Below are 22,060 nucleotides of genomic sequence, written 5' to 3'. Positions count from 1 at the left end.
ATTTATGATTAAATAACTAATTTAATAACACGATGAAGTCGATTTTCTCGAATAAATTATACTGAAAGAAAAAAATGATTGCCATTATCATAATTGAACTATAATTTATAGACCTTTTCGGTGCCAACTGTACATATTTTTGGTAGAATTAAACAAATATGATTATTATTCTTAACATTCTAGCAGTAATAAAAATGAAACTCCTAGCCATAATTATATTACCATTCAATTAGAGTCACAAATACCAAACACTTTTCTCTCAGCGTACATCTTTGTAGCACAAAATTACCGGTGTGTTGGAATTAAAAAGAAATCGTACTTCTGCCTTTTCTTGAAAAATAATCTAGCGTAGCGCGAGAAAATGTAGCAGGGACAAGATATAGAATAGTAAAGTTGTAACTCTTCCGAAAAATTTAAAATTTTAAAACACATTCGCGATTCCTCGGGTCACACGTGTGGTAACCGGCGTGATCAACTTTGTTTCAGTCCCTGGAGAGCACGAGGCGTATGCTGGCGCTATGCGAGGAGGTGAGTCTATCCCTTTCGGCATTTGTTCCTTCCTTTTACTTGCGCATCGACCCCTCGATCCTCTCTAGACCGTCCTCGAGATCCCGCGTCAGTGCACCGTCCCCTGTATTCTTCCGTGAATCAAATCCCGTGTAGCGGCCCTCCCGCAACCCTTTCGTTTAGTCCCCCGTAATCTCCTCAACCCTCGAACAACCCCGAACTTCCTCCTGTCTCTGTCTCGTAAACTAGGAATGATTTTCGTCGACGAATCGTTACGCGCTACTGCAGCAAGACGGGCGCCACTGCTCGCTTGGAGTTCCACCTCGAACTGCTTTAAAATAAAAAGAGAGAAAAAGAAAATGAAAATGGCAGCAAAGAGAAAAAGGAGTCGCGCCAGAGAGAGGTGGGCAAAGTACTATTTCGATTAACCGGTCAAGTGACGAGTACCTCGATCCCGATCGATTCGATTCACATAATTCGCATTGTCGAGGTCTAGCTGATAGACCGTGAAGTAGACGTGAAGTAGTAATATCAAGTACGAATCAGTTGAGTATGTTTAATAGCCTGGACCGATTAAATTTGAATCAAGAAGACTGATTAGGCATATGAATCTTTACAAATTAAATTTTTACTCCCTGACACTTTAAAAAATGGCGGTGTGAATTTAACATGCGGTATCTATATAATTCTCACTGTTTGGTGTCAGTATTAACTCTATGGGTTTTAAAAGGGATTTGAGATCCACAACATGTTGGTGTTAACATTAATAGATATGGTGGGTATTAAATCCACACTGATATTTTTTAGAGTGAAGGCTTCTAGTAATCTAATTTATTCGACCGCGAGACCATCGAAGGACCAAGTCTCGTATATATCTCGTTCTTCTTATTTTTATCGCAGTTTCGTTAATAATAGATAATTGACGTACTGACGAACGCCACTTGACTGGTTAAGCGTAGTTCTTAGCGGGTGCGCCGATTCCGCTTTGCACAAGATTCACGTCGGCGAGACAACCTCCTGCGGGATCTCCAAGTCGCGGGAGGAGGAGAGGAAAGCTTCGAGGGGGCCGTACAGAGGGAAACGGGGAGGACTTATTGCAGGTGACGTCGAGGACGTGGGCAAAAACGTGCGATGTTTTCGAAGTAGTATTTTATCCAGCTCTGGCGTCACACGGAGGCGACGATTCCGGCGGCGTGTTGCGGTTTGAGCGTATAAAGCAGAGAGGGTAAAGAGGATTCGTTTCGCGACGAACGAGTGGAGTGGGTTCGTTCCTCACAGGGGAAGGGAAGGGGGACAACGAACCCAGTACCTGCGATCTTAGAATCGCGAGAAGAAAACCAAAAATAATAATAAAAGAAGGAAAGGAAAATCGATCGGGGGAGAACGGAATGATCGCGCGAGAAGAAATTTGTAAGACGACGCATCGACGCGCTCCGAGAGGACGGCGAGGCGCCCCACGAACGTGCGCAAAAGAGGGACCTTTCTCGTCCCTTCTGTCGAGTAAACTTTCGTAATTACAAGGGATGGTTCAGACTGGGACTCTAAAAGATACATCGTAATTGTACGGTGTTTCGCTAAGCTCTGGAAATATATATGATGGTAGATATTTCTCTTTTATTTATGACGATTTAGTGTAGAATAAAGATACAAAGGGATACCACATAGAAATAGTCATTTAGTTTAGTAATTGAAATGAAAATGCAAAGGAGTACCACATAGAAATATAGTCATTTATTTTAATGATTGAGATAAACGTGTACTATTCTAACGTTGTTACTAAATCTGGAGCTTTTTGAAAGATTGTTAGTATGAAAATATGGGAACTGAACCATCCTATGTATGTTTTTGTTCGTTTTCAATATTTTTTTTTATTATTGTTCAAGGTACTCCAAAATTGTCGCATTTCCCTTCAGTCACGGATTTTTTTTCCAAAAGAATTTCGTTCTTTGTTTAAAGAAAAGAATATACGAGAACAGTAGAGGAAAATAAAAATGACATTTTTTGTTAAACAGATTTAATTTTAATAAAAATTTACCGTTTATAAAACTAGAAAGCTTACAATCAAAATTTTCCCAAGAGAAAATCTATTAAATTATCAAAAAAACTTAATTTATCAAAGAATTTTCTTGAATAAATATCCGGTAACTTTAAAGTGCTGCATTGTATTAGATGTGCTAGAAAAAGCAATCTCGAAAGAATTTCGAGTTATTTACCTAAAGAGAGAAAACCTCCAACTAAATTGCTTTCGTTTTATAATTGCTGTATATAAGAGAATGCTGGATAATTTTCAATTAAAATATTGATTTAATTTTTTTCTAATTATACATAAAAGAATTCAAAAAAATATTGTTTAATACTCCTACTAGATCGCTTTGGCTTCATTTTATAGTCGCTGTACATATATAATAAGAGAATGCTGGATAATTTTCAATCAAAATATTAATTTTTTTTCTAATTATAAGAAGAATTCAAGGAAGGACTGTTTAATGATCTGAAAGAAAGCGCAGAGCATTTTCATCGAAATTTTTCGAATTGAGAGGAATGTTACGCGACAAATGAGTTGGATTTCGCTTCTCAAGTTTCGCATCGCTGTTGCGGAAATGACGACGTATGAATACCTTTTCGACTCCGCTCCGTGTATTGATCTAACGTTTTATTCGCGTGTTTACTCACGTGTATTTTACAATATTGCGTGCGTTCGCGCGTGTGCCACGACCGTGAAAAAATACGATCTGTCTGCATCTGCAGCTCTTCACGTTCTCTTTCCACGCATAATTATTCGCTGTCTATATGTCCGTACCTTCGATATATCTGTTATACTATATTCTCGATACATATGTGTGTGCGCGTGTTTACATCTCTATACATGAATGTACGCGTATATCTGTTTTTGTACATATTTACATACGGAGATGTTTGCTCTTCTTCTACTTTTAACTTACTATACTTGTCGAAGGAACGTACGCAACTGGCTTCCGTGATCTGATTCGTTCAATAATCGGATTATCGTTTCCGACAACGTTCGGTCTTATTTTAACACCGTATTTATCATTATTATTGACACTAGTGGACAATTATCAGTGATTGGCTTTTCTGAATTAGAAAAAACTTGGGAGATTATTTTTTAATTCAATGCACAACACATTGATCTTCTTTTACAATCTTGTATCTCATTAATATTACATTTTACTCGATTATTATTAACATAAATTTATTATCTTTGAAGTAAAAGTATTTATATGATTTAAATTTTTCATACTTTGCAATGCCATTATATTTCGAATAGTGTAAATGAAATTATCCGATTCTATAGCAAACTTTTACGATTGCATAATATTAGGCAAATTTCGAACTCGATGTAATTTCGTTCATTTTATTCGCAACTTTCGCAAGAAATATTATAATGACGAGGCGAAAGAGGGTATTCGCTTGAATTTCCTTCGTTCATGGACGGAGAAGATCCGTCGAGGTCCTTGCGTCGTTCCGTTTCAGTTTCTCTCGCTGCTACTTATCTACCTGTGGCTGCACTAATAAGCACGTGTCGCATTCTTCCGAGCACCGAAGACGTCCTTCGAATCATCATCGACCAAGAGAAGCGTACGTACACACACTCACAATGCGCAATGCGTCATCATCGTCACCTCGTGACGCGTGATAACGATCGCGTAAACAATCGATCGTGCTCTCGATCGACCAGGAAGCGAATCGCAAATCGATAATGCGAGCTTCTATGAGGGAATGGGAGGAAACGGTTTCGTAAAATGCTGGGGCTATGCGTGTTTCTTCTCGATGAGAGGAGAATCCCCCAAAAGTCTGGCGCGAATTACGTGAGAATTACAGCGATCGATCGCTCTTTATCTCGATCGTGATATTTTTTATCACTATGAACGAGGATCAATTCGCGGTACACCCGCATCTCTTTCGTAACTCCCATCAACGTAAGTTTCCTGCGCGATGGTGTGCGAGCGACGGTTTTTTTCTTCGTTATCAATAAAATTCATACTTGATATACGAACGATTTTCTTGTAATGAAAACTTTCTCGAGAATAAAAAGATTATTTTAGAAAATGAAGAAAGCGAGACTTTTATAATAAGAAAAGCTAAGATGGAGATTTATATCATTTTTATCTGTAGAATCTAGATATATAAATATAATTCATAAAAATAAAGAAAAAAATCACATTTAATGAAACTTTTTTGTTAATTTCAATATTCTTGTGGATGTTTTTCTTATTGATAATATACAACATAATTTCTTATTTATTTATTTTCACAAATTAAGCGGCAAATGCATCTTATTGTGGGACAATTTTCCGCTAACTAACTTCAATTAACCCATCATTATTCGCCGACAGAGACTTCCTAATATTATATTGATATTGACTTCCTAATATTTATATTGATCCCGAAACGCTCTAAAACGTGTTAATTGCCAATTAACGCTAATATGATTTTACATGTAATACTATATAGTTAGATTACACAACTAATGTGCAGGTCAATAAAATATAATAATAATTAATTATAGCACTAAATGATATTAGACACCAACGAGTATAAATTATCATTACGAGATCAATATTTATTATAAAATACAAAAATAATATTTATCATAGTTGCGAAAATAGCTCGGTGCCTTCATCAATCAATTATGCTTGCGCACCGTCGATGCAGACCGGCGTATGTTTTCCTATTTTTTTCTATTCTCATTATCACATATTTGCGAAGGGCAGTCCCTTCCTTTTCCTTGTATGTGTGTGCCTTTTTATTTTATTAATTGACATCGTGTACTACAATCGTTTAGTTACTTATGTGTAGACAAGTAAACGTCGATTCAACGATCAGTGCTTCTCTTCGTCTTCCTTTGGACGAGATTGTAATGCGCACAAGGACCCGAAGACGCAAAGCAACAGCCGACTCATCGTGCTTTTGATGCACTATTAATTCCGGCAATTGTATTATATACATACGCGCGTTGTACTGTATATAAACGTAACGCAAATGATTGCGTTGTGCAGCGCAGCACGCGAATTATCCGACGACAGCGTCCAAGTTCGCGATAGCGCAGCGAGCGGAGGGAAGAATGTCGAGTGCTCGCGTGAAAAGAAAAAAAAAGAAGTATAAGAATTATCTTTCGCGGATGAAACTGCAGTTCGACTTTTCGCTCTTTAACCCTTTGCGCTTCGATGATCTCTTCGTAAGAGCGAGATATGACGCATTCCAAATTTTTTTAGAACTTGTCTCCTTTTTTTCATGTTAGACCTTTCTTTTATTTATTCTGAAAAAATGGCTTTTGAAAAGATAAAAGATTGTCGATTCATACAGAAATGTATCTATTTTTAAAATTAATATTTACATTTATCTAAAAGTGGAGCGATTAATGGTAGATAAAAAATGTTTCTTTTAATGTTCTCTATTTAAAAGATATTTTAATTCTTAATATTTATTTTTAGAGAATTTGAGAAAATTATCTTTTTTTTTTATTAAAATTCACTATTAAGTTGTATATTCGTGATGGAAATTAAGATCGGAGTAGATATCTATTTTTACTACGGAAGAATATCGTTTATGAATTATGATCTTCGTTTTATACTTCATCTGTTCGAAAGAATATTTTATAGGAATGACTATCTCGCATCTCGACACATCAGCAAGAGTGCAAAGAGTTAAAGCGCAAATAGATCTCGCGAGAGAGGGCTCTTCAAGATCCGATCATCGAGAGAGAGAAGGAGTTTGGTCCTTGCTGAGAGGGAGGTCGACCGCTTAGAAGTAGCTCCCATCGAAACGAGATGTCCGAAAAGAGAAAAACGACGAATGCGACTTAAAAAGAGAAAAGCGAAAAGAGAAAAAAGGAAAAGGAAAAAAGGACTGAATGAAGATAAGAGGAAAGAAGGAAAAAAACTGCGTCTGTATATGTGTATACCAAAGCTGTTGCTACTCTCTCTCTCTTTCTCTCTCTGTCTCTATCTCTTTCTCTCAATATTGTTTGTTGCTGGATGTTAATGTATGTGTATTGTATACGTGTGCGCGATGTGTTCCTGTATGTGGTCTTTGCTTGCTTAATCCGCGATCTACACTTGCCTGTTCGATTGCCTATCCGCTTTAAACGAGATTTCAAGGATCGAAAGAATGATCGGCGACCGTTTTTCAAGTAAGTTAAATACGGTATGGAAAATTTTATAAAAATTTTTAATATTTAAAAAATTTCGTAAAGATCATAAATATTCAAGGAAAATTAGATGTCTGCCGATTTTTACAATTTTAATATTTTTGACGTAAATTAAGATGTAGAGCAGTACAAATAACATTATGTTATTACAACACCAAAATGTTGAAATGATGGAAATCATTATTTTGTAATGTGAAAAGATACTAATAATAATTATACATTCTTTTCTCTGTAGAAATTGTCATACGTTTAAAAAAAATTATTCGCAAAATATTCATATAGAAAGGAATATAAATAACAAAAATTTTGAATATATTCTATTATAGTTGTCGCTGGTTTATTTTTTGATTGATGAAATTTTGTTGCCTGCTCGCTTTGGCTGTTTGGCTGTCTGTTGTGTGCGTGTGCGTGTGTGTGTGTATATATGTGTGTGTGTGTGTGTGTGTGTGTGTGTGTATGTATGTGTGTTTGCCTTTTCTTCTCTGCCTCTGTCCACTTCCCTGTACAGTGCATCATGCTGTCGCTCAGAAGCAGTCATCACAGCTCAGTATAATCAATACTACAGTGCACTACATTAATTCACGCTATCATACAGAACAAACATATCTTTCATCGATGTATGAGTTGTCCCAAAAAATTTTACAAACACAAATCAATGATATGAAGAAACCGATTTTTCGTCATGATTAAAATTTTATTTGAGTAACTGATAATTTATAAGTTAATGAAGAATTTTGGAAAACTAAATTATTGCTTACATGAAAGTTATTAAAAATTTACATATTTGAATAATTGTTATAAAGCTCATTGTAAATTTTTGCTTACTGTGTAATTTTTATGAATGCACGACTCTATCAATTTACAAGTTCTATTTTGTGTACAAAGTAAAGTGTTGGGAAAAGAAGTAATGTATAATCTTGTTGAAAGAAGTAATGTTAAAATCTTGTTTGCGTATATTATTGCTTATATCTTACTGATTTTCAATATAATATAATATGTTAATTAGTTCTACCAGATAGAATTTTTGTTAATAAAAAACCAACCAAATTATACGATAAGTGAAATGTCACAATTAATGTAAACTTTTTTTGAGATAATCCGATCTTTGAAAGATATTTGAGAAATACTTGTTTAATCTTTTGTACCCGAATGTGTTGTAGCGACTTATTTGTATCATCAATTGGTAAAAGTAATTTTATTTAGTATATTGTGGAATGTATGTGACACTTACAGTTTTTAAAATAATAATGTATATAACACATCGAGTACAAGGAATTAAATGCACTTAATGAACGAAGGATATTTTTAATTAATTTTTTATTTCTCTATTTGTTATTTCTCTTTTATTATTTAAAATTTATCTAGATTAATCTAGATTTTATGGATCACGATATTTTATTTATATCTTATATGCTCGTCACTTCAATATCACCAATTTCTCACTCTTCACGTTTCCTCCCTTAATTCTTATGCACTACCCCCATTACCCGCCGATATTTTTTTTTAATGTTGATATGCACGCTTGTACCTCAAATCGAATGAGGAAAGGAGCAAAACATGAACAAATATCAACGAGTAAAAAATAAAACATCAGAAAATCAATATCTTATATTATTCTCACAATCTCATCTTTATTTAACATGGTGTTTAATCTCTAAACGCGACTTGTTCAAGTCCTATTTAATTGATGTCTCTTATTCGATCGCGTTCAATATTTTATTTGACGTGTTAATGATTGAATGAAATTAAAATCGAATATCCGTGTTCAGTATTAAATACGATGCTGAAATATGAGCTGCAATTATATAAATGGAGTGTTATTATAAGTATAAAAGAGGAAATTGTTAAACGTGTAAAAAAATATATAGTCGTTTATCCTTTTCTCCTCCTCGAGTCAACGATCGTTTCATTCACTCGCTCATTCACTCATTCGCTACCCCTTCATTCACCCTCCCGCCCCTTCCACTCCAATTACGTGTGCGTGTGTGTTTTACATTGCACTTATCCAGGTACTCGCAACCCTTTTTGAGTCCTGAAGTGTCTCGCGTCGGGATTTCTTGTCGAAATTTGTCTCGAGTTTTGTATTAAATTGTGTATGTCTTGTGTATTATTACGACCCTTACAATCCTTATCATAATTAGTATCGATATAAATTCGATTATAGTATTGATATAAAGTATTACTTATCATTTTCATGAGAAATAATTTGAATCTTAAATTATTTTGTAATATTTCGAGTATAATTTTTAGATCTTAAGCTTAAAAAAAAATATGTATACGTTATAATGTTCTTATTTATATTTACAAACAAAATATTTTACGAGATGCTCTCTTTTATTTTGTTTTTTCTTGAATTTTTCCCAATCTTGAAATTCCTTTTTTTTTTTAAATTAACATATTAATTTAATTATTTAATTAAATAATAATTAAATTAAATATTATAAATTAAACTAATATTATTAAATATTATTTTATTTCTTAGATTTCAAGGTATTCGATCGTGATATATATGCATAGAGATATGTTCTTTTTTTCTTTTATTAACTTCAAACCGTTGCTGCCGCGCGCACACACTCTTGACTCAAAGAGGTCCCGCGGGGCTTGTGATTTGTCTTGCGCATTGGATCTCACTCAATGGAAAGTGTACTCCATACCCTGCGTTGTACCTCTACCTACACTTTACTATATATCGTTCTTTTACTGGGTGTCCAAGAAATTCCCACCTACCGCCCAGATAAAAAAGAAACACAGCAGACGTGGATCTCTTCGATTGCGCTCGATCTTTCTTTCGCTCTCGAAACGCGAGAAGAGCGCAGGGACGATCGGCGACGATCGAGGGATCGAACCTGTTCAGCCGAAACTCGTAGAATGTCACAAAAGGCAAAGTCCCTCCCCCCAATAAAAAGTCAAACAAAAAAAAAGAAACAAAGACCGAAAGAAAAAAAAACACGCGCTTTGTCAGAAGGAAGATATCCCGCCATGTGAAAACAAAAATTAATAAACGCACAACAACGGCGATGACAATTACAGCAACAGGAACAACATCTACAACATGAACAACAACAACAGCAACATCAACAATAACAACATCGCTATTGACCGATACAACATCAAGAACAACAACAACATCAACAAATCGACAACAAGCAACAACATGCCAACACGTTCGTACCGTCACACCGCGTACGATGGTACCTCGGTCGGGCCCATACTTTTCTCTTCCAATTGCTCTTGCCCGCCCTGCTGTGCCCACCTGTCTCTGCGTCGCGGGCAGGTATCGCGTACAAACATATGCGATATACATCGACAGTACGCCAAGGCGAATCCGACGGCGCGCTGCGACGTCCTTCGTAATAGAAAAAAAACAAGGAACCAAAAAAAATTCAGAAAAGAGACCTCTGAAAAAGAAAACGAAAAAAAACGAGAGAGGACCCGAAATACTTCTCACTCTGTCCCACTCTCTGCGCGTGCCACCACCTCAACATGTCCGGCCACAATGTCCATCTCTTATCTTGCTTGCCCAGTACCCATCACCGACTTGTCCGTTACATATATCTCTATCTATATATATATATAAATATATATATATACCTAACTACTATACTAATATACTACTAATATTACTATATACTATAAACTTACTTAAAGGAAAGATGTGAAGAAAGAGTAAAGAAAGATGGTACGACTCTTTCTCTCTTTCTTTCTATCTCTCTTTCTTTTCTCTTTCTTTCTCTCTATCTCTATCTCTCGCTCTCTAACACTGGTGGTGGTTGTCTGTGTTGTGCTGCCTCTGTCTGTCGTAGAGCAAGGAGGCTGGCATCCGCACTCTGGTCGCACTCGACGACCAGGGAGGTGAGTGAATTCCGCTTGTTAGAAATTAAGTAATGGCCAAAAACGAGGGTAGGAGATGAAGGAACGAGGGAACCACTCGTTGTCGTATAATCACGCACGTCTTACAATTTAACACACCGTCTGTCAGCCACAAGCGTTACCCGCGAGTGTCCTCCTAACACGCATATGACACGCAAACGTATAACATGACACAAATAAATGTATAATATGACGGAGTCTCGAGCGGGAACTTTATGGGAAAAACACATAGCGAGCCTTTATAACTTTTGTTATTCTTTCTACGCGAGATGTGCAAGTAGTATTTTAATTTCATTGAGTGAAAGTAATTAAAAGTTTTTTTTTTATTTCCATCGTAAGATGTATTTTTTTCTTTTTTTAGATTTGTTCTATTTCTAGGAAGCTAAGCTGCTTTTTTAAAAAAATAAACATTTAATAGTAAATTTTATTTGATTTTATAAGAGTTGAAAATAGAATCTTTTCGTTTTGGAGATTACTTTTGCGATTTTCCTAATTTTTCCCGTATATTTTTATGTCGAAGCTAAACAACGACAGTTAATAGTATTCGGGCATCCCGTAGATTTCATCTTGAACGCTGTTTATGCTTGCTACTTGTGAGAGAAATTCAGAAACGCGCTAAATTTTTTTAATACACCTACGTAATTATTCTCTCTGATAATTAGACACACGCATGACGGTATAACGATTGAACATTGACTCTTCCGGTCGTGCACACGCACAAGCTCTTGATACGAAGGAAGATTCTAGCATACAAAAAATATTTATATATGTATTTTCTACTCGATATTAAATTTTCTTACGAGCGCAACAATTTCTCTATAAAACGACCGAAAGGGTTAATTCAATGATGTCGAGTCAATGCTCGCAGGTTGTGACTGTTAACAAGACGGAAATTATTCTATTAACATACTCAATCCTACCGGGGCCCGAGGTATTACGGATATTGGGGACTGCCATCCCCGAACAATCATCCCCGAACAATCATCCCCGTTAATTACGATCGATGTGCATGCGCCGGATATTAGCGTGTCCCAATTCAGCAAACGTTTGTACGAGTAATTCCGCAACGCCGGATCTCGCAGACGCAGACGGTACGTGGAGTTCTCGCGAGACGTACAATTTGTTCTACATTAGCGTAAAACGTCAGACAAAAATTTGAAAGAACCTCCGAGGGTTTTTTTTGTGCGAGAGTGGGGTTCAATTCTGAACTTTGATCTCCAAAATATCGATCAATTTACGCTCGGTTTACCTAATGCGTCTGAAATTACCTCATTTCATAGTGTGTGTGTGGGCCAACGGTTGGTTCCACTTTAGCTTTGCTCTCCCTTAATCGTCTCTTACGTTCCTAAGAAGGCTTAGACGGGGACGATCGTCCTTACACTATAATAGGATATCAACAATGAAGATCATTTCGCGCTCGATTAGCAATCTCGATTAGGGAGATCGACAGCCAACTGCCACTGCACAATTGCAAGTTGTATACCATTACTGCCGGTCTACTACGATTACTATACTGATTACAACACCATATCGCCATCACTGACACCACTGATACTGCTAATATTACTAACGTTACTACTTGTACCATTACACTACGTCTAGACTGCGCCTTGGGTCGTTGAGGAAAATTTTCATTAAATTAAACTCAAATTTTCATTAACTCATTAATTTCATACAAATTCGCTAAATATTCTGAAAGTATCAGGTTAATTTTTTTATAATCATTCGCAAAAGATAACGCAAGGTGCTTTTTTATATATAATATTTTTTATCATCTCTGATTGAAATCGAAAGAATCTCTTTTTGACTCTGTTAAATTTTAGCAGATGAAAATTTGTTTTCCTGACGACTTGACGAATGCAGCTCATGCGACTACAACGCGAATTCTATTCAGAAATTCTATTCAGGCCCGTTTTTTACCCTGTACGTCACATGTCTCACCACCGACATTAAGAAATCTAACGTTATATATAGGAGAAATTCTCACGACATACATTGCCGATCACAACATATACATGACGTGAAAATGTGCCTCCAGCAATGAATCAGTCATCTCTGCTGCTGCTGCTGCTGCTATCGCTGCTGCTATTTGCCAGCGTTAACGCGAAACGGCTCATACACGACCCAACAATCTGCGCGGATTGTTGTCGCAAACGGACATCTCTCATCATTGCATAAACAAACCATTACATTAACTTTACATCTCAATACAGATATTTTTATTAACGTACATCGATATTTTGACAGCCTTTGTCTCTTATGTATGTATCTCTATCTTAATACCGATCTTTAGAACCCTCTGATCTGATGTTGATCTTCTACTTCATTTAGGTACCTTACCCTGTAATTTTTCCATAATTTTTCTTTCTTGTCGCGCAGACTGTTGGACCGCTTGTAGGAATCGCTTAACGAGATCCGACTGCTCTCGTGTACGATGAACAGCTGTTGTTCGGATGGTGTATTCCATCGTGATCGTTTCCGTTTTTTTTTTCTGTGTAAACCGATTTTACACTCACACATTCACCCTTCCCACTTCGCTCCCTTTCTCACTCTTTCTGTAGAAGATTTCAAATACTTTCTGCCATCCACACGACACGCTAAATGCGTCGCGTGCAGCGAAATACAATAATGATATCTGACAGTGGAAATGATTTAATCATGCATTCGAATTTTCCTCTCGGTCCTTCATATCCTTTCTCAGATGTGGTGAAATTTTAAAGCGTGCCAAGCACACTCACCTATCGAACGCTGTTATCGCGCCTGCTTTCGTATACGGGACGTATCGGAATAATTGGGACAGTCCCACGAATTAGGCATCGCGACAGTTTTCGATACTTACAAGTGCATTATCGTATTTCATTCTAGATAATTCAGCACTCTCTAAATTCTTTGGAGTGGAATCTCATTCTCTAAAGAGTGAAAATTGAACCACTCTTGAAAAGGAATAGCTCAATTTTCAATCTTCAAAGAGTGACAATTCTTTCTAAAAGTTTTAGAGAGTAGATAATTAATAATAAGTAATAATCTACGTTATAATTTATGTAATTAACTTAGTGTGACAAGGCAATTTATAGCGAGATAATACTGTTACGTGAAACCATAATCATCATTGTCATAATTCTCGACCGGCAATAGCCGTCATCAATTAAACGATCGATTTATCATAAAGTGATTCGCCATAAATTATGAGCGAATATTAATTTTAGCATAACTTTCATCATCTGCTTCGTTAATCATTGAAAGTGTCGCGATGTCGCACTCGTGTCGCAATTAGCCCGATCGATCCACACTTCACAAGATACACGCTGTAATTCTCTGGACTGTGTACTTTATCTCTTTATTGTATTTTGTATACTGTAGCCATTCGCGAAGCTTACAGCTGTGTCGCTTTCAGTCTACGTGTAAAATATACATATATTTTTTTTTGGTTCAATATATATGTAACTACATACATATATATTTCTCTTTATGTATGTACATATTAACATGTATTTGTCTATCTAGTGTACATATCAAAAAAGTATATATCCCGTAATTCTCGTAAACGCTTGTGACAGTAGATATCTGTCTGTCTGTCGTAACTTATTTTACTCCACTCCTCTCTTTTATAACCTAATATCTTCTCTCACTTCCCCTCTTTCTGTCTTTCGTTTCTCTGTATCTCTCCTTGTTTTTTTCTTCTTTTTCTTGTTGCAATCTGTGCATCAAACGTGTAACTTATACTTTCTGTCGGCCGTCGTCTTACCAAAGTAGATACTGTCCCCGCTTTGACTTCGAGTCGCTGGCCGAAATGTAATGTGCGCGGTGCATATACGTTATCAGGAAGGATTATATATGTGTATTATTATATAAATATAATTTGTGTGTGAGAATCGAGAATCGGTCGTCCAATTGAGCTCGGAACGAAGTAGATTAACAAGAAAGTCAAACGACGCAAAGAAACTCCGCTCGGCGCGATCGCGCCAATCACGCTAATCACCGATTAGCACGGCGAGAGTAATTAAGTGACCATCGTCGTCGTCGTCGTCATTGTCGTCGTCGTCGTCGTCGTCGTCATCGTCGTCGTCGTCGTGGTTACTATCGTTATCATCTCTTCATCATTATCTGGCCGGTTTAATGTATATATTCGCCTAAATACGCGTTTGACTCTCAAGAGACGCATCGGCGACAGTCGCTTAAACTTATAATTGACATGGTGACCTTAAAAAATCACGAGGATGAAAATTATTAGATTAACCCCGAAAAATCTTGAAGTTTCCTTCAACAGCCAATCACTTTCTCACGTTTAAACTTGCTTTGCAATTCCCCTCAAAAGATCATCTTGGAAGATTACCTCGGGGAAATAAGCAAAGAGCAATCTCTGATTTAATCTAATAATTTTCACTCCTATTTCTTATCCACGAAGAAAACTCTCCCCCCCTCTCCTGGAAGCGGGAACTATAGTTCACCGATAATCAATATCTCTCTCTCTTTATCAACGTCGCCGACGCATCTCGCCCATTTACGCTCCATTAGATCGTCTCGTCATCAGTCATTACTCTTAATATCGTCGACGTTGTGTCCGTCATCGTTGTTATCTCCCTATTCTTGTTGTAACTTCTAACGTAAGCGCTAAATGCAGAAACCGGTTGCAGTCGTGGCTGATTGATCGCGATTGTAACGCGAGGGAAATTCGATTAGAACTGATTACTGAGAAATTGGGATGGTTTCATGCCAGGTCATCTCAGTTCTTAAATCGAGCTCTTTTCGGGAACTCGGATTATTTGAATAACTACCATTGACTTCATGTTTTTTAGGAAGTCTTATTATTAACCTTCAACTATATTGAAAAGTATTCCTAAGTTTTAAAACGTCTGTTTGAAGTACAGAATGCAAGTGAGCCTCCGCCTTATGGCGATTGATAGAGGAAGGTTCAAAGTTATTTTATTTACAACTTAAAACCTCATAGTATCAATCATACAGATTGTGCAATTGTTCAAAAATGTTGGTTTGGATCCACGTGACTTGTTTCTGTAGTGGAGGGTTAATATAAAAATAAGTAATTTAGCTAAAATGACTGCATGACTGCAATCGGCCTATGAAGAGGTGGGTGAGGTGATTATGGTTACATCGTTGCGATTAGGATCATGTACGTATGATATCTCAGAGACATTGACACGACGAGCTGCCTCTGGATCGCTATTTCGGTTATCATCGTTCTTATTAACCTTCTTACTATTTTTAACACATTATTATTATTTATTATTATTATTATAATTACTTATTACTTATTTGTTTGACTTCAATAAACATATTATTATCTGTTCGTTACGCGCGGCACGTTCTATCGAGGAGAGCGCGATATATTTTCCCTTTTCTTTTTTTATATTGATAAACGCAACTTGCGATTCAATTGCAACAAACAATTGGTCTCGTAATTGCATTATTATTTTACGAACGATAACGTTTCTGCTACCGCGCAGAAATCGTCGTTTTCGGTCCGACGGGACGTGCCTCTGCGATTTTGTTGCTTTCTTGTCTGTGACTTTGTTCTGCAGTTAATTCTCGCACGCATCCACTGAGAAAAACGATTCTTTCGTTTCCGTTAATGTGTGGCACCTTCGAACCTGTCGTAGAGCGAGGAGATCGGAGCGAACACTCTGACGATGTTAGACCACCAAGGCGGTAAGCAGTCTCCCAGTAAACATCAATAAGTCACTGTCTTTCTCTCTCTTTGTCTCTCTATCTCTCTATTCTGCGAAGAACGAGCGAGCGATGCGATAGTTCGACGAGTATAAAACGTCGATATGAAAAAAAAAGAGGAATAACATGGTATAAGAAAAGAGGGGAAAAAGCTGGCGCGAAGCGAAGAACGCCCTTCATTAGCTGTCAATTTGCGTTTCCCTTTGGGATAGCGTGCTTCCAATGCGTGATTACCGGAATCCTGATAAAGTGCGAAATAAAGAATCGACTGTGAACGGTCGATCAGAAGATTCAGGAATATTTTAGATTTTTATTTCGTAAAGAGAACGAAATATTAGCGGTATCTGCGATTGAAAAATATCTCATTTTTACTTTAATTAACCTTTAAACGTATATTACGGGAACAACGCACTTGGATGTGGCATATCCGACCCAATTGCTTATAACTTTCATAAAAATGAACATTGTAAATAATTGTTTTCATTCGAAACGCCAGACATTAAAGAATGTAATAATACCAAACAAATGTATGTATCTTTATTAATAAAAATTATAAGCAATGTGGAAAAAGCAGTGGAAAAAAGTCAGATAAAGTAAACGTCCCAGACATGTCCGGACATTTACATAAAACTTTATGAATATAATATTATAATTTAATTGTGATCTTTAAATACAATTAAATTATAATATTGTAAATGTACATGTCCGGTCACTGGGATGTATACCAAAAAGGTGTTTAAGGGTTGATTAGTGTGATATTTACTTTTTTTATTTAATAATATCTTGTGGAAAATGTATATAGTTGTCTATAGTTGTGACTCGAATCAACATAATCGGTGCCTAAATCGTGTACGATGCGAATCAACCGCGCAGTCGATTCTCTCCTTCGTTGATAATGAACCATGGCATTCGCTGTCATCCGGACAAAGATAACAAGTAAGATTCCCACGATGACGAGAATGGCCAGCGGATAGGTGAAAGATCGAACGACCGTGCCGTCATCGATGTCGGACCACCTCAGCGACGTTGTCGCTTTTAGGTCTCCCACCTAGGTTTATTTAGGGCACCCGACAGAACTCCATTTGTTACCCCGATCTTATCCCCCGATCCCCGACACCGTATCTCCAGTACCGTATCTTTCAACGGCATGATGCTCTATCGATGTCTACTGTGCGGGACACTCGTCGAATGGAACCCGCTATCCTTTTACCTTTTTCTATACTTCTGCCTCTCTTTCTCTCTATCTTTCTCGCCTTCGCCACCTTCCTCTCTAGCTTTGCTCTGCTCTGGTGTCCATTTACTTCTACGAGGTGCGTCATCAGTCGACGGAATCGTTCGCACTCAGAAATTTTATATTCTTCGCTCGTTATATATCGAAGAACATATCGAAGTTGAAAAAGCTTATTCCTTCGAATACAACATTCGAAATTTATTTTGAAATGTATAGAAATAAGCAATTGCTTTATTAGAAGCTACTCGAAACTCGTGTTCGCTTGATCAGAATATCGTCAATTTAGAGTGATTTTTTGTACATACTTATACATATGTAATTTTGTACTTTTACGGACGTCATAAAGTTTACGTGCAAGTCGTTTATTCGTATATCACTAGGAATTCGAATGTTCATTACATATGTATGTGTAAATATATTGCAGATGTCATACGTGAGTGCGAAAGATTATCAGCTTCGAATTCATGAGATCATAACTCTCGTTACGGGAAACCGCGTAGGTTTCATCCTATATTTTTAACACCTTTCATTCTTCACTCTCGAGTGTTTAAAATATCGCTCTCTTTCATGCGCGTTCTGTTCACCGAATTTTTCATTCATCCCCTGAAATTCGCGAGAAGAAAATAATTAGAGCGAAATCTACGCATTTTCTACCAATTACCAGGATCTCCCATCGAATACTCATCCAGGAGTGTGAAGATTTGTACGTCGCCACCTGTTCGTCCTTTTTAGATCTCAACTTAATTGCTATTAATTATACTTAGCATAAAATAATATCCTCGCCACTTCGTCCAACCTTCCTGAAATTAATTAGGAAAAAAAAGTAATGCAGGGTGGACTCTCCTACGCATCCCTTTTCATCATTCCGGTCCTCTCTTTCATCGTTGAACCTCATTTTGCCACATTGAACCTCATTGTGCCAGCATTTGTCGACAACTGTCAAGCGTCACGTCGTCATCCATCCTCGTCCATCCACCCTCCTGATATGCATAACAAATTAATTAGCTGAGGCCGAAATTCGTCGTCCGCGCCCTCTCGCCCGCCGACATTCTCATCTCTATCTCTTTCTCCGTCATTTTCTTTCTGTCTCACGTCTCTCCCTCGTTTCTCCCCGCGTTTGGCACAGGCGAACACGGCGGGGGGAACCTTTCTTTTTCTTTATTTGGGGGGTGGCGTTGAGGATCGCCGCGGAGCGAGGCGAGGGAGCGTCCCGACGGCGATTAACTTTACCTCAATGTTTAACACGCCGCCTGATTGCCTGTCGGTTGCCTGTTTAGAGCCACGAGGTCGGGATGAAAACCCTCGTAATGCTGGACGAACAAGGCGGTAAGCCACTTCACTCTAGCCTCTAACACAAACAAATAGTTTTGCGCGAGAGGAAAGAGAAAATACGAAAGATACTCAGGCGTGCACGGTCTTTGCGACCGTCACGTCGATCCCGACACTGGAAGCGACAACCGGCAATAAATATCAACAATATCAACATTTTACAGCGTGCATATACGTACCGATGCATCGTGGATAAGAATAGTACTCGCGATTTCGTCGCGACAAATTATTTCCCGATTTCTTTCATCTTCACTGAAAAAAATACTAAATTTTAATAAACATTTGTGTTTGAATAGTTCTGAGTAAATATTTACTAAATGTAAACATATATTTATTTAATACAAAAATCACTATTTCGATTTAACTATATTTTTTGATTGAGTAAATATTTATTTACTGTAAGTAAATATCTACTTAGTACTATTCTAAGAAATATGTATTAGGATTTAATAATTATTTTTTCAGTATTGTTACTAAAATACTTGAAAAAGGTAAATGATATTAGATAATATCGATTGGCCCCTTCGGTTTTTATATATTTATTCTTGAAACGCCTTACTTCTATTTTTATTGGGCGTTTTTAATTGCGGCGCAGATAGAGAATATCTTCTTATCCATCGTGCGATTAAAATACGCGGCGATATCTCGCGAGCGTGGCAATTACGAGCTCGTTATACGGTGTCGTTAATAGATGGAAGTATCTAAAGCTCTAGATATACCAAAGTAGCGCAAAGATCCTCCATTTTAGACTTACTAACCATACTATATACCAATAATACTAAGCGCTTATTGGACTACAGACAATTAGGTTGAAAATGGCAGTCGAAATAGCCAATAGGAAAGTTGTCGGCATTTCGGCTCAGGGGATCTTGTGTACCTCGAAATGAGATGAAAATTACAAAAGCGAGCAAATTCACTAGAATATTCATAATTTAATTGGTCAGTAAATAGTGAATTTGCTCACTTTTGTAATTTTCACCTCATTTCAAGATACACAATCGACTCCCGGATAAAAGGATTGGGATATTTTGATGTATCTAGAGCTTTAGAAGTATCGTTTTCCTGCACACGCATCTCTCCGCGCCATTATGCATCTGCTCATGACCATCGCTCTGAAATATTGCCGCGTATTTCCGACACGTCCTGCATACAGATTGCCCCGGGAAAGGGGACCGGTAGCAGGACTCCGATTCCGAGGCAGTTTGAAGTCGATTTCCCGTTTTCTGAAAATTTCACGCTTCCTGCTCTAATTCGTCGAGAAGCAACATTTCGTCATCCATTTTATATTGTCTATCTCATCCTCTAACTTCTATTTCTACTGATGATACAGCCATTAATCCTGAGCGGAAACACTCCAGTCTTTCTTGGAAGTCCATTTTTTTCCTCTCGCGAAATTGTCTGTGAGTGTTGTAATTGTAATGACGGAATAATTTAGATTAGATAGACGTCGGTGTATCACCAATCGGGGAAAATCGGACACGAATCTGCCGACGACAGAACGGGGCCCCGTTACTCGCGCACCCCTTTTCGCTAGGGAAATAATAACACGCGACACTCACGCGTGCATCATCGAGACACATTGCTGTTTTACTTATCAATCAGGGGTGTAGCCGGTATCTTTTAAAGCTCTATATTAATAAAAGTAGCGCAAAAGTTCGCCATATTGGACTTACTAACCATACCATGTGTCAATAATACTAAGTAAGCGCTTATTCGACTGTAGACAACTAGGTCCAAAATGGCGGTCGAAATAACCAATAGGAAAGTTGTCGGCATTTCGGTTCAGATCAAAGAAATGCGCTACTTTTATTAATAACTCTAGGTATCTTTTGGCTAAAGGAAGAAAATATTTCAGTGTAATCTCTCATATGAAATAAATATAACGTTTAATGAAATCTTGAAGAGGGAAAAATCCCTTTGTTTTACACGGTTTTTTTACTTTATCGCTACGCCCCTGTTATCAACAACGATATATACTGTATATATTCTATCTAGTAGTATTATACTGTATTGCTCAGCAGCGCACTCAGACCATCGTTATACCGTTCACTTACATTTCGCTCAAGCGCGGTGTTCTCCGTTTTTTCTTTTCCTTTTTTTTCTTTTCGGCTAACTCTGACTTCCTCGCGCGCTTCTTTGGTTCTCTTCCGCCCTTCTTTCCGCCCCTCTTTCTTCGGCTTTTCTCGGGCTTCGCCACTGCTGTCTGCGTATACTACTTTCTCTTCCACACTGCATACTAATACTGTCGTTACGATACTTAACTTTCCGCCATACCTTCTTCGTACCTCCTTTGCCCTTCTTCCGGTTTCCTCAAATTATTATAACCCTCGTTCCTCCCTTCCGTCTCTTCGAGATTTTTGCTCGAGCTCCCCGGGGTTTGCTGCGCGTCGCATGATTTTTGAGTACGTTGACATGTTAAAATCAGATACGTGTTATTATAAATGTCGAGTCGTATTTTACATTTTGGGTACTTACAAGGAAAATTTCACAACTGTCCGGAACCGATTTGATTCTCCATGAAATATGTTGTTAAACACGAAAATCTAAAAGAGACGTATTTTTTTATACGTGACACCCCTTAAACATGAGTTAGGGCACGTATATAACATATTTCTATAGAGAATCAAATCGGTTCCGGGCAGTTGTGAAACTTCTCTTGTTAGTAACTGAGTATGACAAGTCTACTCAGAAATGAACTAAGATGACAAATAGAACATACTGTTGAAGAAAGTAGAAAAAAAGTGTACATTATAATGTAGGTTACATAAATTAAATAGTTAGACGAAGACTTTTCTAAGTCAGATAATTGGAACAGAGTTACAAATTTTATATATATGTATTGAATCAGATTGAATCTTCACATCAACAAGAAGTAGACTTTAAGGAGAATGTCTAAGAAAATATAATATTTTAATTTTAATTTCAGTATTTATGAAAAGATCATTACTTGCTATAATAAGTTTTGTAAGTTCTTGTATACTCATAAAAATCGTGTTGAACTCATTCTCGTAGATATGAGACATAGTTAATTAACGAAATTATGATAACGGAAGGTAATAAAATAACTGAATAAATGACTTAGATTTGATGATTGAAATAATTTATTAATCAATGTTGTCACATTCAAAATCTACGTTTAGAATTAGCCATATATTAACACTTCAGTACCCAATCGATTATATGTATTTAGGAAAAAAATTATACACTTTCGTGAACGAGAAAATCGTGCGACGCAAGCGCGGACCTTTACAAGAAACAGAGGAAAACGGAAC

The 22,060-nt window shown here is 37.2% G+C and overlaps 1 protein-coding gene and 1 long non-coding RNA gene across 5 annotated transcripts in view; one reads left to right on the top strand and one right to left on the bottom strand.

Moving 5' to 3' along the window:
- The window catches only part of Snap25 (Synaptosomal-associated protein 25kDa), a 49,047-nt gene that overhangs the window by 12,457 nt on the left and 14,530 nt on the right, over window positions 1-22,060 (top strand). For 3 of the 4 annotated variants that reach the window (XM_018455372.1, XM_018455370.1, XM_018455371.1), the window contains exons 3-4: window positions 487-528; window positions 16,162-16,210. In XM_018455372.1, the coding sequence (XP_018310874.1) occupies window positions 487-528; window positions 16,162-16,210 (91 nt within the window). Of the gene's footprint in view, window positions 1-486; window positions 529-10,479; window positions 10,529-16,161; window positions 16,211-22,060 lie in introns of all 4 variants that reach the window. The other variant, XM_018455373.1, reaches the window with a different exon arrangement.
- Window positions 15,328-17,371, bottom strand: LOC108727305 (uncharacterized). Its single transcript, XR_001936842.1, has 3 exons — window positions 17,360-17,371; window positions 15,708-15,710; window positions 15,328-15,479 (listed from the first exon to the last, which is right to left on the bottom strand). It is a non-coding gene; the product is annotated as an uncharacterized lncRNA (long non-coding RNA).

This window comes from Mycetomoellerius zeteki, unplaced genomic scaffold (assembly GCF_001594055.1).
Source record: "Mycetomoellerius zeteki isolate Tzet28-1 unplaced genomic scaffold, Tzet1.0 scaffold48, whole genome shotgun sequence".
Taxonomy (NCBI): Eukaryota; Metazoa; Arthropoda; class Insecta; order Hymenoptera; family Formicidae; genus Mycetomoellerius; species Mycetomoellerius zeteki.
Note: the sequence above shows the minus strand (reverse complement) of the source record. Positions and strands in the feature narration are given on the sequence as shown.